Source organism: Microcebus murinus, chromosome 20 (assembly GCF_040939455.1).
Source record: "Microcebus murinus isolate Inina chromosome 20, M.murinus_Inina_mat1.0, whole genome shotgun sequence".
Taxonomy (NCBI): Eukaryota; Metazoa; Chordata; class Mammalia; order Primates; family Cheirogaleidae; genus Microcebus; species Microcebus murinus.
The window spans coordinates 33,832,455-33,845,369 of NC_134123.1; the positions used below are offsets into that span (position 1 = coordinate 33,832,455).

Below are 12,915 nucleotides of genomic sequence, written 5' to 3' on the forward strand. Positions count from 1 at the left end.
GGAGCCATTTCTGTTCCTCTGATCCCTGGTGAGCCCTGTGGGAGGTGAGGGTCCTTGGGCACTGGGTCCCCAGAGAGTGCCTGCCTCCTGCAGGGTCCGCCAAGAGTCTCTACAGGCAGCGTCCCCTCCCCCACAGTCAGCCAAACCTCTAGGGTAGACACACCTCCACGTGTAACTAAAAGGTTTCAAGGGCCTCAGGAAGCATTTTACTAGTCCACGCCATCTCTGCACCTCCTATTAAGCCTGGGAGAAGAAAAGACCATTTGTGGGAGGCCTTGGGGTTACAGGGCTCCCCCAGGACAGCGGTAAAAGTCAGCCCTGGGCACCCACCCCCATCTCCACCGCTCCTTCCTGGCCGGGCAGAGCCTGCTCCCAGCCACCGCGGTCCACATCCTGCCTCGCTGAGTGTGTGTGCTTACAGCGTCAAGGGGTGGACGTGATATTTCAAACATCAGATCAGTGCGTTTATATATTGGGTGCCCGGAAATTTTTCCAAATAAACACAGCTTGATTCAACTTGGGTGGGCGGACTTATCAACAGACTAATTCTATAAACAAATGAAGGAATAGCCCCGAAACGGATTGGCTGGTATCAGAAAGACACGTGGAGGGAAAAGCTTGGAGTTTTTCAGCAATGAAATTTTAATTAATGTGGGTGGGCTGAGAACACAACGACTGTTTATCATAGACAATTTATTTTCCAGCGCTAAGTCAACATATAATAGCAAACTTACAACAATTATTTAACATTTTTAAAGCCATGAAGAAGGGACAGAGCACGGAGCGGCAGGGGAGAGCGGCGGAGCTGGAGGCAGAGGCTCGGCCGGCTCCCCAGGAGGGCCCTTGCGGGGCAGGGCGCAGTCCCTAAGCCGCCTGGTCGCCAGGAGCGCAGCGCCGGCGCCCGCTCGCCATGAGCCACCTCTTCAGTCCGCGGCTGCCGGCCCTGGCCGCCTCGCCCATGCTCTATCTGTACGGCCCCGAGAGACCCGGGCTGCCTCTGGCCTTCGCCCCCGCGGCCGCCCTGGCCGCCTCGGGCCGCGCCGAGCCCCCGCAGAAGCCGCCCTACAGCTACATCGCGCTCATCGCCATGGCCATCCAGGACGCGCCCGAGCAGAGGGTCACCCTCAACGGCATCTACCAGTTCATCATGGACCGCTTCCCCTTCTACCACGACAACCGGCAGGGCTGGCAGAACAGCATCCGCCACAACCTGTCGCTCAACGACTGCTTCGTCAAGGTGCCCCGCGAGAAGGGGCGGCCGGGCAAGGGCAGCTACTGGACGCTGGACCCGCGCTGCCTGGATATGTTTGAGAACGGCAACTACCGGCGCCGGAAGAGGAAGCCCAAGCCCTGCCCCGGGGCCCCGGAGGCCAAGCGGGCCCGCGCCGAGGCGCACGAGAGCCGCGCGGACGCGCAGCGGGAGGCGGGGAGCGGGGCAGGGGGCTCGGACCCCGCGATGCCCCGCCGCGAGGGAGCGCCCGCGCGCCCCTCGCCCCTCCCGGAAGGCCCCTCTCCGCCCGCGCCCCTCCACTGGCCCGGGCCTGCGTCCCCAGAGGAGGACGCGGGCGACGCTGTGCAGGGCGCAGCGGCGGGGGCGGTGGGCCAGCCCGCGCGCACGGTGGAGGGCGCGGGGTCCCCTCCGCGCCCCGCCTCCCGCGGCTCCCCGAAGAGCTCCGACAAGTCCAAGAGCTTCAGCATAGACAGCATCCTGGCGGGAAGGCAGGGCCGGGAGCCCGCCGGAGGGGACCAGGTCCCCGGGGGCGCCAAGCCGGGGCCGGGCAGCTGCCTGGGCGCCTCCCTTCTGGCTGCCTCCTCCAGCCTCCGCCCGCCTTTCAACGCTTCCCTGATGCTCGACCCGCACGTCCAGGGCGGCTTTTACCAGCTCGGGATCCCGTTCCTCTCCTATTTCCCTCTGCAGCTCCCCGACGCGGTGCTCCGCTTCCAGTAAAGCCAACAGTGGCGCGCGGTTCTCTTCCCTGCCCCGGCCTGAGCCTCCTCCGAGCGACCGGCCACAGCTCCCACGGCGGGGGAAGCAGGCACGTTCTTTTAAAACGCTCTTTTCCTGGGGCGGCGTGTGGGTCCCCGGGAGCGCTACACACCCCCGCGCGCAGGTGGGCGCGCTGGCTAGCCTGCCTCCTCCTAAGCGGACCTTCCCCGGCACCTGCAGCGGCTTCTGAGGTTTAAAAAACCGGGTCCGGAGGGGACTTGGGCATCACAGACGCCCTACCGCGGGAGCAAGAGAATGCCTTGACGTTAGTGTCGGTCCTGTGGCGTGATCGTGGCTACCCTCCGCAGGTGCCGTGCGCTCGGGGTACGCGCGGGCCCAGCAAACAACCCAGGCGGGACATACAGACTCAGTGTGGTCCTTCCAACCTGGGAGCCCCAGTCTGGCTGTCCCAGCCCCCGCTGTCGCTGTGTGGCCCAGGATTTGGCTTTGAGCCCAGCTGGGTGGTGGGCGTTCACAGCTGGCTTGTCCCCCAAGCCCAGTTATGGGGCGCCAGGGGTCCCCTCTGCTTTTCAGGTTTTTTGGGGCCTGGTGAGGATTTACACCAACGTTAAGGTGGAAGTCGAGAAGCCACCCAGAGCAATAACACTTGCTTGAGATAGAGAGATTTCCTCTCGATTTCTGTCTGGACAGTAAAAGGAGCATGCTTCACTCTTTGCCTAAATACTTGACTCTTTTCCCCTGTAAACACTGCCCTTTGAAAACGTCTGTATCAACAACTGCTATTAAGAAAGTGCACTCTACGGTGTAGCGTCCTGCTAGCTCAGTAGTCAAGACAGCCCATGTAACCCACAGTAGCAGAGCTCCTATCTTTTTGCTTTTGTTTCTAAGGGATCTAAAGATTTCCATGAACAGGCCCAGGGGGAAGGGTGTGAGGGGGGACAGAATATGCCTCAGAGGTGTCAGAGGTTTGATTCCCCATGGCTTTTCAAGAATCAAGCTTGGTTTTGCTACATTTTCCAGAGTCAGGTCTCATGAAAGGCTACATTTAACCTCTGCAGAGCGAGGTGAGGCTGACCAACAGGAAGCAGCTGGAGAGGGGCATGGGCACATGTAGGGGACAAATGAGGGGTCTCCTGGTGTCTGCTGCAGGGGGCTTCTCTGGACCCCAAAGGACGTGAGGCTTGAGGGCGGGGTCTCTCAGGGTCTCCCAGCCCCGGAACCCCTGGCCTGAAGCCTGCCTTGCCCTCCCTGTGCCTTCCGGGCAGGCCTGGAGCCTGCAGTTAAATACACACCTTAAAGAGGTAACTAGAAGTCTCCGGGAGGGTCTGCAACAAAGCCCAGGGTAAGAAAATTGAGGCTTTCACAGAACTTAGGGGAAACGCACCCAACCTCTTAGGGTAGCTCTGTTTGGGTTACCGTGAGGTCTCTGAAACTCAGTTTCCTGAACCTCCCAGTAACTTCTATCTCACCTGATGTGAGCAAGGCGCAAAACATTGTTGGAGATAGGCTGGGAGGGGGGCCTTTAAAATAATTTTTAAAACGGTTTCCGGGACTTGTATAAAGCGATCACAAAGGTTATGTCAAAGGGGCCAGCTGGCCAGTGTGTGGGAAGCACTTCCCCCAGACAGGCGTCACAATTCAGTCCTGGGTGGGCACAGGGCTGACTTTCGGAAAACGCATCTGCACGGCCACGTGGAACCGCGGGCTGCTGATCCACGAACGTTGCCCCGGCCGGGTCCCCACCCAGGCCGGGAGGAAGCCTCCGGTGAGCTGCAGAGAATCCTTGGCTGGAAGGACTTTGGCGGGTGCCTGTGTTGCTATCCGGCCTGGTGCGATCAGCTGGAGACATAGTGGAAGGGCTGTCATTGGATATTCTGTTATCCCAAACTCTCAGCCTCTGTGAATAAAGTTGTCTTTTCATTAACCTCTCAGTGACTGGTTCAGTGGGTTACGGGGAGGTGGGGTGGGGGGTGGGGGAAATACACAAACAGCGGCGGAGGAAAGAGGAGACAGGACTATATCTGGGGACCGTGTCAGCGTCTCGGGCAGCTCTGGCTTCTGAGGGGTAAACACAGACGGAGGGGCGGCCGCCAAACGGGCGGGGGAGCGGTTCTACGGTTCTCTGTCCTGAGCACGTTTTTAATTTCTTCTTTTTCCTTGTTGTGGTTGCTACGCTATCGAGTGTGTTTTTGGTCACGTGTGATGGCTCTTTTTTGAAGAGGCAAATAATTTAATACTACTGTTCTAAAAGGATCCCGTTTCAGAGTTACGACTCAGAAAAAGTATTGTATGAAGATTATTTTGATGGCGCAGACAAAAGGCAGGAGTAAGCATCTGCTCTGCGTGTTTGTATACACGTGAAGAGCATTTCTACCTAATCCCCGCTTTTGTCTGGTTTAGAAAAGCTGGGAGAAATAGACAGTGAGATCATTTTCTGTGCGATCCACGATTCCCCGTGTGCTCTTTCCTACTGAACAGAAAAGAGGGGCTTTGGGGCTTAGTAACTCAAATAGCTGTTCTGACGTTCCGGATGCAATCACTGGCTTAACGAGACCAAGACATAGTTTTACTCTTAATTAAAACAAAATCTCAGCTATATTTAGGATAAGCCGGCAGCAAGCTTATCATTCTACTCTTATGCAACCTGAAGGTAGAGTTCTTTGCTCTCATTGAAACAAAGGTAACAGATTCTGATTTCTGCAAATGATCTTTGGTTCAAGCCCTGATACACACACACACACACACACACTGAGTACACTGATTGTAATGGGTGTTATGGCAGGTACATGTATGATAATATAATCTGTGTGTATACATATATCTACGTGTATGTATGTGTATACATGTACACATTGAATGTGCAGATATGTATGTGTATGTGTGTGTGAGTGTATACATTTGCTCTGCACACAGGAATGCTCACAAATTTATCTTTTCTGCTCGGATCAAGTGCTGAGTCCTTTGAAGTTAACCCAAGTACTGACACTATTTGAAAGATTTTTTTTTCTATACAGTTTTTCATGTGATTTCTATATAGCTCTGATAGTTTTGTTTTTCTGTATAGTTTGAACCAGGGATAACTTATTTTTTGTGTGTGTTATTATAGCGAAACTAACAAAGACTTTATAAAAGAATCTTGGAAGACTCACCAGCTTTGAGAACTTTCCTTCCAGGACAGAGCAGTCTGAAAAGGCCTATTGCTTTGCTGGCTCTGGTAGAAGCTGGTGGCCTCCGGGGTTTTCTGACGCACCATAAGATTTTTTGAGGGTCTGAGCAGGACCTGTTCAGCCCTTTTCGGATGCAATCGTGCTTCCCCGAAACGGGGCTATGGGTGTCCCTACCATTTCACAGAGCGGCACTCGTGTATACCCCATGTGCGTTAAAGAGCCAGCTCCATGCAGTTATTGTCGCAGCTGAAAGCCAGAGCCAGCCTGCCCCGACGTGCGTAGGCAAATGCTAACGTCACAAAAGCGGGCGACATTCCTAGTAGCCAGCTGCACCCAGGAGCGAGAAAATTCAGTGAGAACCGCGATTTCGTGCACTTCCTGTCTTCGTGACGGCTGGCGACTTGCTTCCCTGAAGTAAAGGCTGTTTCATAGAGTGAAATCACAAATGACAAGGGGCGAAGTTCTTTATTAAAAATGAAGAGCACAAGTTTGTTGGGAAAGTAAAACTCTTTTGAGACACACTTAAAGCAGCTTAGAAAATGCGTCAGAATAGCCAAATGGCACGTTCTCTCCACGGCTACTACTCCTTCTCCAGACTGCCCCAAAAGCCGGGTCCCCCAGGGCTCAGGTAGATGCCACAGGTGTTTGCAGTGACCTGGGGTGGGGCCTGATTGCTGAGCGGGGCGGTGGGGGGGGCTTGGGCTGCACTGGGGGGGGTGTCTGTCCCTCCAAAGGGCGTGCAAATGCCAGTTGCTCTGGGCTAATCAGCCGTGTGGCTCTTAAGCCAGATTCAAGCTCAGGATCTACATTTTGGGGGGGGGGAATGGGATCTGGGGGTACGCGGCCAACTCAGCTTTTTTATTTACAGTGAGGAAGGAGGGGGAGGAAGAGGCAGTGGGGCAAAGATTTGCCCCCAGCCTCTTTTCTCATCAGGTATAAGAATCAGGTTCCTGGCGGGACATAGAACCCGCTTAGCTGGGTCAGCGGAAAAGGCCAGGATGGAGGGACTATTTATGGGGACGTGCGGCAGGTGGAGGAGACCGCCAGGGACCAGCAAGGGTGAGAACTATGGAGAAATGTCCCCGCCTCTGTCCTCTCCTGCCTTCCGGTCTCAGGCTGACACCTCTGATTGGCTGAAACCTGCCGGAAGTCTAGCCTACAAGGGGCCCAGGTGGGGTCCACCTGCAGGGGCAGGGAGGGGTTGAGAAAGGACAGGGGACGGGGGGTAGGGTGAGGCTTGGGTGGCAGGCAGCGGTGGCAGGCAGCGGTGGCAGGCAGCGGCAGCCACCCTGCCGACACCACTGCTGTAGAAGAGCCGGGGCCACCACCTCTCAGACAATACCGGCAGCGCAGCTAGCATTCTCGAAGATTGGCTTCTCCTGTCCTGTAAGCTTCCAAGAGGAGATGGCTCTAGACCCTCCGCTGGGACCCAGTCTTGGGCCTAGACTTGGCTGCCAGGGGCCTGCCCCAGCCGTGCTGTCTCTGCCTTCACATCTTGGAGCCGGGAAGGACTTGCTGAGTCACCAGGGGCCTCGGCCAGCGATCTTACGTGGCTTTGTGCCGGTTTGTTGAGTGTCGGAAGCAAAATGTGGCCAACGCTCTACTGTCCTTCTAGAACGTGTGGACCTTGTGTTGGGGAGGGTGTCCTCAAACTCGAGCCCATTGGAAGTAGGGCACAAAGGAAGGTGTCTCGACCTCAGGGCGGTGTCTGCATCCAGCCTTCTCAGAGGGGTGGAGGATGACACCCGGCACCCACAAGGTCACGCTGACCTTGACAGCATGAACAACTTGTGTCTTCACGATGTGCAAGCATCACATATCGTGAGCTCCCTGCTGCCTGGGGCCCTGGGCCTTGCACAGTCCTCCCGGGGGGGTGGGGGGGACTGGTCACCATCCACAGCTCCCCCCACTTCTAGATCTACCCCGACACACCAGCGTCGCGAAATATCCCTGCCGTTAACATCTTATGACTCTCGCCGTTCAGTAACGGATGTTGGGGTGGGGGGTCATATGTTAACCTTGTTGCCCGTGGCTTTGGATCCCCCCCAGACGGAGGCTCTGTGCCCTAACTCTTCTGCTCCTTAGCTCGTGTCATCTGTACGGATGGAGATAACATTGGTAACGGCCTCACAGGAGTGAGTTAAATGACGGATATAAAATTCATGACAGCAGCGCCTGTTCTCATCTGTACAATGGGAACAGTGATCTTGCCTCCCACATGCGGGCCCTTGTCAGAGTTAAATTAGTGGCTATATGCAAAACGTCCGGTGCACGGAACACACTCAAGACATGGTAGGACTGCTGGACGTTTCAGTTCTGCAACAGGATCATGACCCAGGACTCCGCTCATGTTCTAGAATTCTGTAGGAAATCAGGGAGGCTTGACGTCTCCGGCTCTCCTGCCCGGGCAGGCTGGGGTCCATTTCGTCTCTTTGTTGCAGTGTTTCATCTCTTGAGATGACCCAACCATTTGAACATGAAACTAAAAGCAAAATAAGCTGCTGCGCCCCGCAGGGGATCTTAGGAAAACCACGGGAGAGATGATTGTCACCGGCTGGCTTTGCCCGGGCGGTACAAGGAACTCAGATGAGACTTCGCAGGGCTGTCTAGCCAGTGTGAACTCAGGGGCCCTGGGAATGAATAAAACTCTTTCTTTCTGTCCTCCAGCGCTGTGACCGTTCCCGGAGACCAAGCGACAGGCTCCACCCCTCTCCTGGGGAGAAAGGGACCGCCCGGAGGAGCAGTTTTTCCTAAACCCGTGCATTTCGTGGCCTGCCTTATAAAGTGTAAAGAGCATTTCTTTTCAATGCGGTGGCTAAATATAGCAGGGGCTTGGTCAGCTAGAACATTTTTAGAAAGCACATTACAAATCAGGAATGTTTTGGAGAAATAAATAAACTTTCCCACATTTCTGGACTTGGAGTCAGCACTGTAGGCTCCATCTTGAGAGCCCGGCGGGCGGGGGAGCGCTCGTCCCTGCCCGGGGCGCTCGCCCGTGACTTGAGCGGACTGGACATCACGCATGGACTGAGGGTGTTGGGCAGCGATGTGACATGGGGACGCACTGCAGGGTGAAGGCAGCCCTGCGTCTCCGTGAGCCACTCAGAGGTGCAAGGGAGAGAGACAGATCTGTCTCCGGGTGTTGCAATTCTTGACTCTGCTGTTTTTCCTGGGTCTTCACTGAGGCTTCCATATGCGATCAGAAGAAAGGCATGAGGCCATGGTCCCCACCCCAGGGATGACCTGGACACTTAGGGTTTGTTTAGCACCTGTGTCCTGTCCTCAGACTCCAATTGGTTCAGCCTGTGGAGGGACCACTCGGTGCATTGCTGAAAGTTCCCTAGGCAGCGCTGCTCATTCTGCAGCCCGAGCTGAGGGCCACTGCGGCGAGGCAGGGATGCCACGGGGTAGATTTGTAGGGCCGTAGGGAAGGGGTGGAGAGCATTGCTCACCCGTCCTTTCTTTTCATCTGCCCGTATTTGTGTGCACATCCCACGTGTTCAGCGTAGGCCCTCAACATCTCCTTGTGCCCTCAACTGTCCTTTCTCTTTACTTGTGTAGAATTGCCCTCCACTAGAAAGCCCACTGCGGAAGTTATGTGCGTGCATGCCAGAGATGCGTGCACTCAGAGAAATAGTGAAAAGAGAGCAGACCTCTAAGCTCACAATTACTTGTAATAATCCTACCACCAAGAGAGTACCGCCACCACCACCACCATCATCACCATCACCATCCTCATCCTCATCACCACCACCATCATCATCCTCATCACCACCACCACTATCACCACCATCATCATCATCACCACCACCATCACCACCATCATCATCCTCACTACCACCCCCACCACCATCATCATCATCACCATCACCATCATCACCCTCATCATCCTCATCACCACCACCACCATCATCATCATCACCATCACCACCATCACCACCATCATCCTCATCATCCTCATCACCACCATCATCATCCTCACTACCACCACCACCACTACCATCATCATCCTCATCACCACCACCACCATCACCACCATCATCATCCTCATCGTCACTATCACTACCACCACCACCATCACCACCACAATCATCACCATCATCATCATCATCACCATCATATCACCACCACCATCATTGTCGTCACCCTTATCATCATCATGACCATGATTATATCACATCCCCACCATCATCATCACATCACCATCATCATCATCACTGTTGCCAGAAGGTATTTCAACATTTCCTGCGTAGGACTCACGCAGAGCACCGGGGACAGAGAGCTCTGTAACTTACAATCCTTTTATGTTATTACTAACAGCCTGGCCAGGGAGCGAGATGAGTGAAAAAGAGATTGATTGATTTATTAAAACTTCTTAATTTTGATATAAGTGTAGATTCACAGGAAGGTGCAGAGAAACGTGCGAGGAGGCAAAAGAGAAAATTCTTGGTACAAGAATTTTCATATTCATGTTCTCATTTGATTTTAACCACCCTCACATGAGGTAGACACTACCATGTTCTTCATTCTCTCTCTCTCACACACACACACGCACACACACACACAGACCCTCAGAAAAGGGGTAGGTGGCTTCTCCTAAGGCACATGGCTAGGCAGTTTCAGAATCAGTCCTGAAATTGGGGGTGCAGCACTCCCAGTCCTTGGGTTCCTTCTGTCCTCCTGCTGTGACACCTGGCACCCGGGATTGGAATGGAGACCTCTGCTAAGTGACCACGGACGGTCAGCCAGTGCCCGCCATTCTCACGGGGGCGCCGTGCCCGTTTCTTACTCTCTCCACGCCAGAATCTAAGTTCCATTTTCGGTGGATTTCTACTCTCCCTGAAATGACAGAAATATTCATAGCTGTCGGTTGGAGACTTGACTCCCGCTGTCTGTTTAGGCCAGCGAACCGCCATCTGGGATCGCTAGAAGAGGGTGTATCTCCAAGAAAATATTAGCAGCTGGGTCACAACCCCAGCCGGCATTTTAGAAATCTCCCCAAATGGTTCTAGGGTGGCTGAGTAGGAGAACCAGTGGTTTTGACATCAGTAATGAAAAGCTTGAGGTCAAGTGCTCGGATCATTCAGAAACACCACTTGGCAAGAGGAAACAAAAGCGTGGGTTGGGGGCTGACAGAGGCAGGCCAGCTGTTGACGTCGCAGGCGCCTTGTGCCCTCATCGCCCTTCCACACTCCTGGGGGACAGTTGGTACCGAGCAGCCACCTCATTACCATCTCAACAACCTGGGACATTGGTTAGAGTCCCCCGCAGTCCAGAGATGCGAAATTGAGGCTGGGGTGGAGGCTTGATGAAGGGCACAGAGTTGGGAGGAGGCTCACAAAAAATGGAGGCCGATTGCTCCTAGAACCCCCGCTCTCCTTTGTGCCGTCTTCCGCGTGGCGCATGGTAGAGTCTCACGCGTGTTGAACGTGTCCCAGCTCCGGGAACAGGAAGCACATGCATTCAGGGACATGCCCAGAAGGGAGGGGCAGTTTGCCTCTTTCCACGATGAGGAACATGCCTCGTACCAAGGGGCCTTTGTAATCAGAACAGTTTGTCATCTCTCGCCTAACAAACAGTGATTGCCCCTTAGCTGCCAGGCCGAGATACGCCTTGGGAATACACCAAGGTGTTGCTGCGGCAAGTGCACAGCTAGCGTCACAGCCCTCGACCAGGGAAAGAACCGAGCGGCACACGAAGAGTCAGAGAACAATCTTTATCCCTCCCCAGCAGGCTCAGCACACCTAGCGTCACAGCTGTCTTCCTGCCTTCTGGTCTTCTGCCCCCCTTCCTTGGTCTCCTCCTGCTTTTATACCCTTGGTAGGGCTCGAAAAGCATCCAATCAACTGCAAGCTTTAACATCCAATCAACATCAAGCTTTAACATCCAATCAACAACAAGCTTTAACATCCAATCAACAACAGTGGGATTCAAAAATTACCCAGTCAGGATCACACAAGCAGCTCAGCAGGAAGCAGGCAGCGGGCACTCAGCCTGGGGGCATTCCAGCACAAGGTGGGGGTGGGGGTGGCGGGTGGCTCTGCCTCTGGCCGGCCCCAGCAGCGTGCCCTCCAACTGGCCATGCGCAGCGCTGGCCCTCGGAGATGCGGAGCCACGGGGAGGCGGCAAGCACCCTCGTCCCGGCACCCGACATTTTCCGTGTCAGTGTCAGACCCCCGTCCTGCCGTGCACGGGCTTATACTCCAGTAGGAAGAAGGGCAGCAAACTGGCTTGCACCGTCTGATGCACTTTGGGCATTTCTGCCTGCTGGAAAAGTTTTCAGCACTCTCCAATCTCTGATAGGTTCCCATACATTACATCCCACCTTCCTAATATAAAATAGAAACCCCTGCTTGTCTCTCTGTGCCTACCACTCAGACATGCAGCGTGGCCCTTGGCTCCCCCAGGGAGCCAGGCGGGCAAAGGGGAGGGTGTGGCGAGCCATCTTTGCAAGGAGGACGGTGGGAGTGGGCCTGGAGCCCAAGGTCTCTGATCCCAGGGGAGGCCGTGGTTTCCACGGTGCTCAGCTCTGCCGTCCAGTGCAGAAGTCACCCCTGGAAGCCCAGCCCAGGCTCTGTCTTGCAACCTTAGCAAAGACCCTGTGTGCTCGACGTGCATCCCTTAACAAAAATTCCTCCTATGTAAAGGAAGGGGAGTTTGCAGAAAAGCTAAACCAAGTTAAGAGTGATAAGATCCATGAGGGGCTAGTAGTAATTTTAATATTTTGGATTACTTGGTGCCTGTTGGGGACGGTTCTAAACACTTTGCATGTAGAATATCGTTAAGTCATTCATTTTCCCGGAGTCCCTGACAGTTAGGGAAATCATTTCCCCTCGTTTATAGATGAGGGAACCGAGTTTAAAGAGCTCAGTCGCTTGCCCAAGTTCCGGCAGCTGGGCGTGGCGGAGCTGGAGTTTGGATTTAGGCCCTCTGGCTCCTTTATCTACCCCACGCCGTTCCTCCTCTTGTTAGGAGCAGCGTCCCACAAGGGCACCTGTGGGGGTCCCTGCCCAGCCGTTGGGGGCCAGGGAAGTAGAGTGGCCAACTCACCCCGGTTTGCCTGGGTCTTTCCCAGGCTTAGCACTGAATGGCTGGGTCCCAGGAGACCCCTCTGCCCAGGGCAAGCTGGCAGGGCTGGTTACCCTACAGGGAAGTGAATTCCAACCCAAACCCACAGGATTAGTGAAGCCGCTTGTACAGGAGACCGGAGCAGGGACTGGAGCCTCCTCCTCTTTTCATCCCCAGCACATGGCCGGGACATGCTCTCTGGAAGGTGCTCAGGAGACAGTTGTAGTGTGAGTGGGTGAAGCAAAGCTTGTGTTGAACATCAGGGTGTCCAATGTGCGAGAAGCAATGTAGTTTATCCTCACCGAACAATCACCAAGTGCCAGGAACTGTATTGAGTACGGGGAACGCCTCCGTAAATGAGATATGGGCCGTGCCAACATACAGCCTGAAGCAGGGGAGACAATTAATAATGGGATGAGGATGGTGATGGTAACAATGATGGTGATGATGATGATGGTGAATATGATGGTGATAGTGATGATGGTGATGATAGTGATGATGGTGATGATGATGATGATGGTGATAGTGATGATGGTGATGATGATGGTGATAGTGATGATGGTGATGATGATGATGGTGATGGTGATGATAGTGATGATGATGATGGTGATAGTGATGATGGTGATGATGATGGTGATAGTGATGATGGTGATGATGATGGTGATAGTGATGATGGTGATGGTGATGATAGTGATGATGATGATGGTGATAGTGATGATGGTGATGGTGATG

General features: G+C 54.4%; 2 protein-coding genes across 2 annotated transcripts in view; one reads left to right on the forward strand and one right to left on the reverse strand.

The window, feature by feature from the left end:
* Positions 1–12,915, reverse strand: part of MTHFSD (methenyltetrahydrofolate synthetase domain containing) — a 427,514-nt gene that overhangs the window by 36,260 nt on the left and 378,339 nt on the right. The window lies entirely within an intron of this gene.
* Positions 586–3,859, forward strand: FOXL1 (forkhead box L1). The gene has a single exon (XM_012764678.3). The coding sequence runs from the start codon at positions 911–913 to the stop codon at positions 1,946–1,948; it is 1,038 nt and encodes a 345-aa protein (XP_012620132.2). The 5' UTR covers positions 586–910; the 3' UTR covers positions 1,949–3,859.

Bases quoted from the DNA above. Each gene is read 5' to 3' on its own strand.
- FOXL1 (XM_012764678.3), top strand. From the start codon at position 911: ATGAGCCACCTCTTCAGTCCGCGGCTGCCGGCCCTGGCCGCCTCGCCC.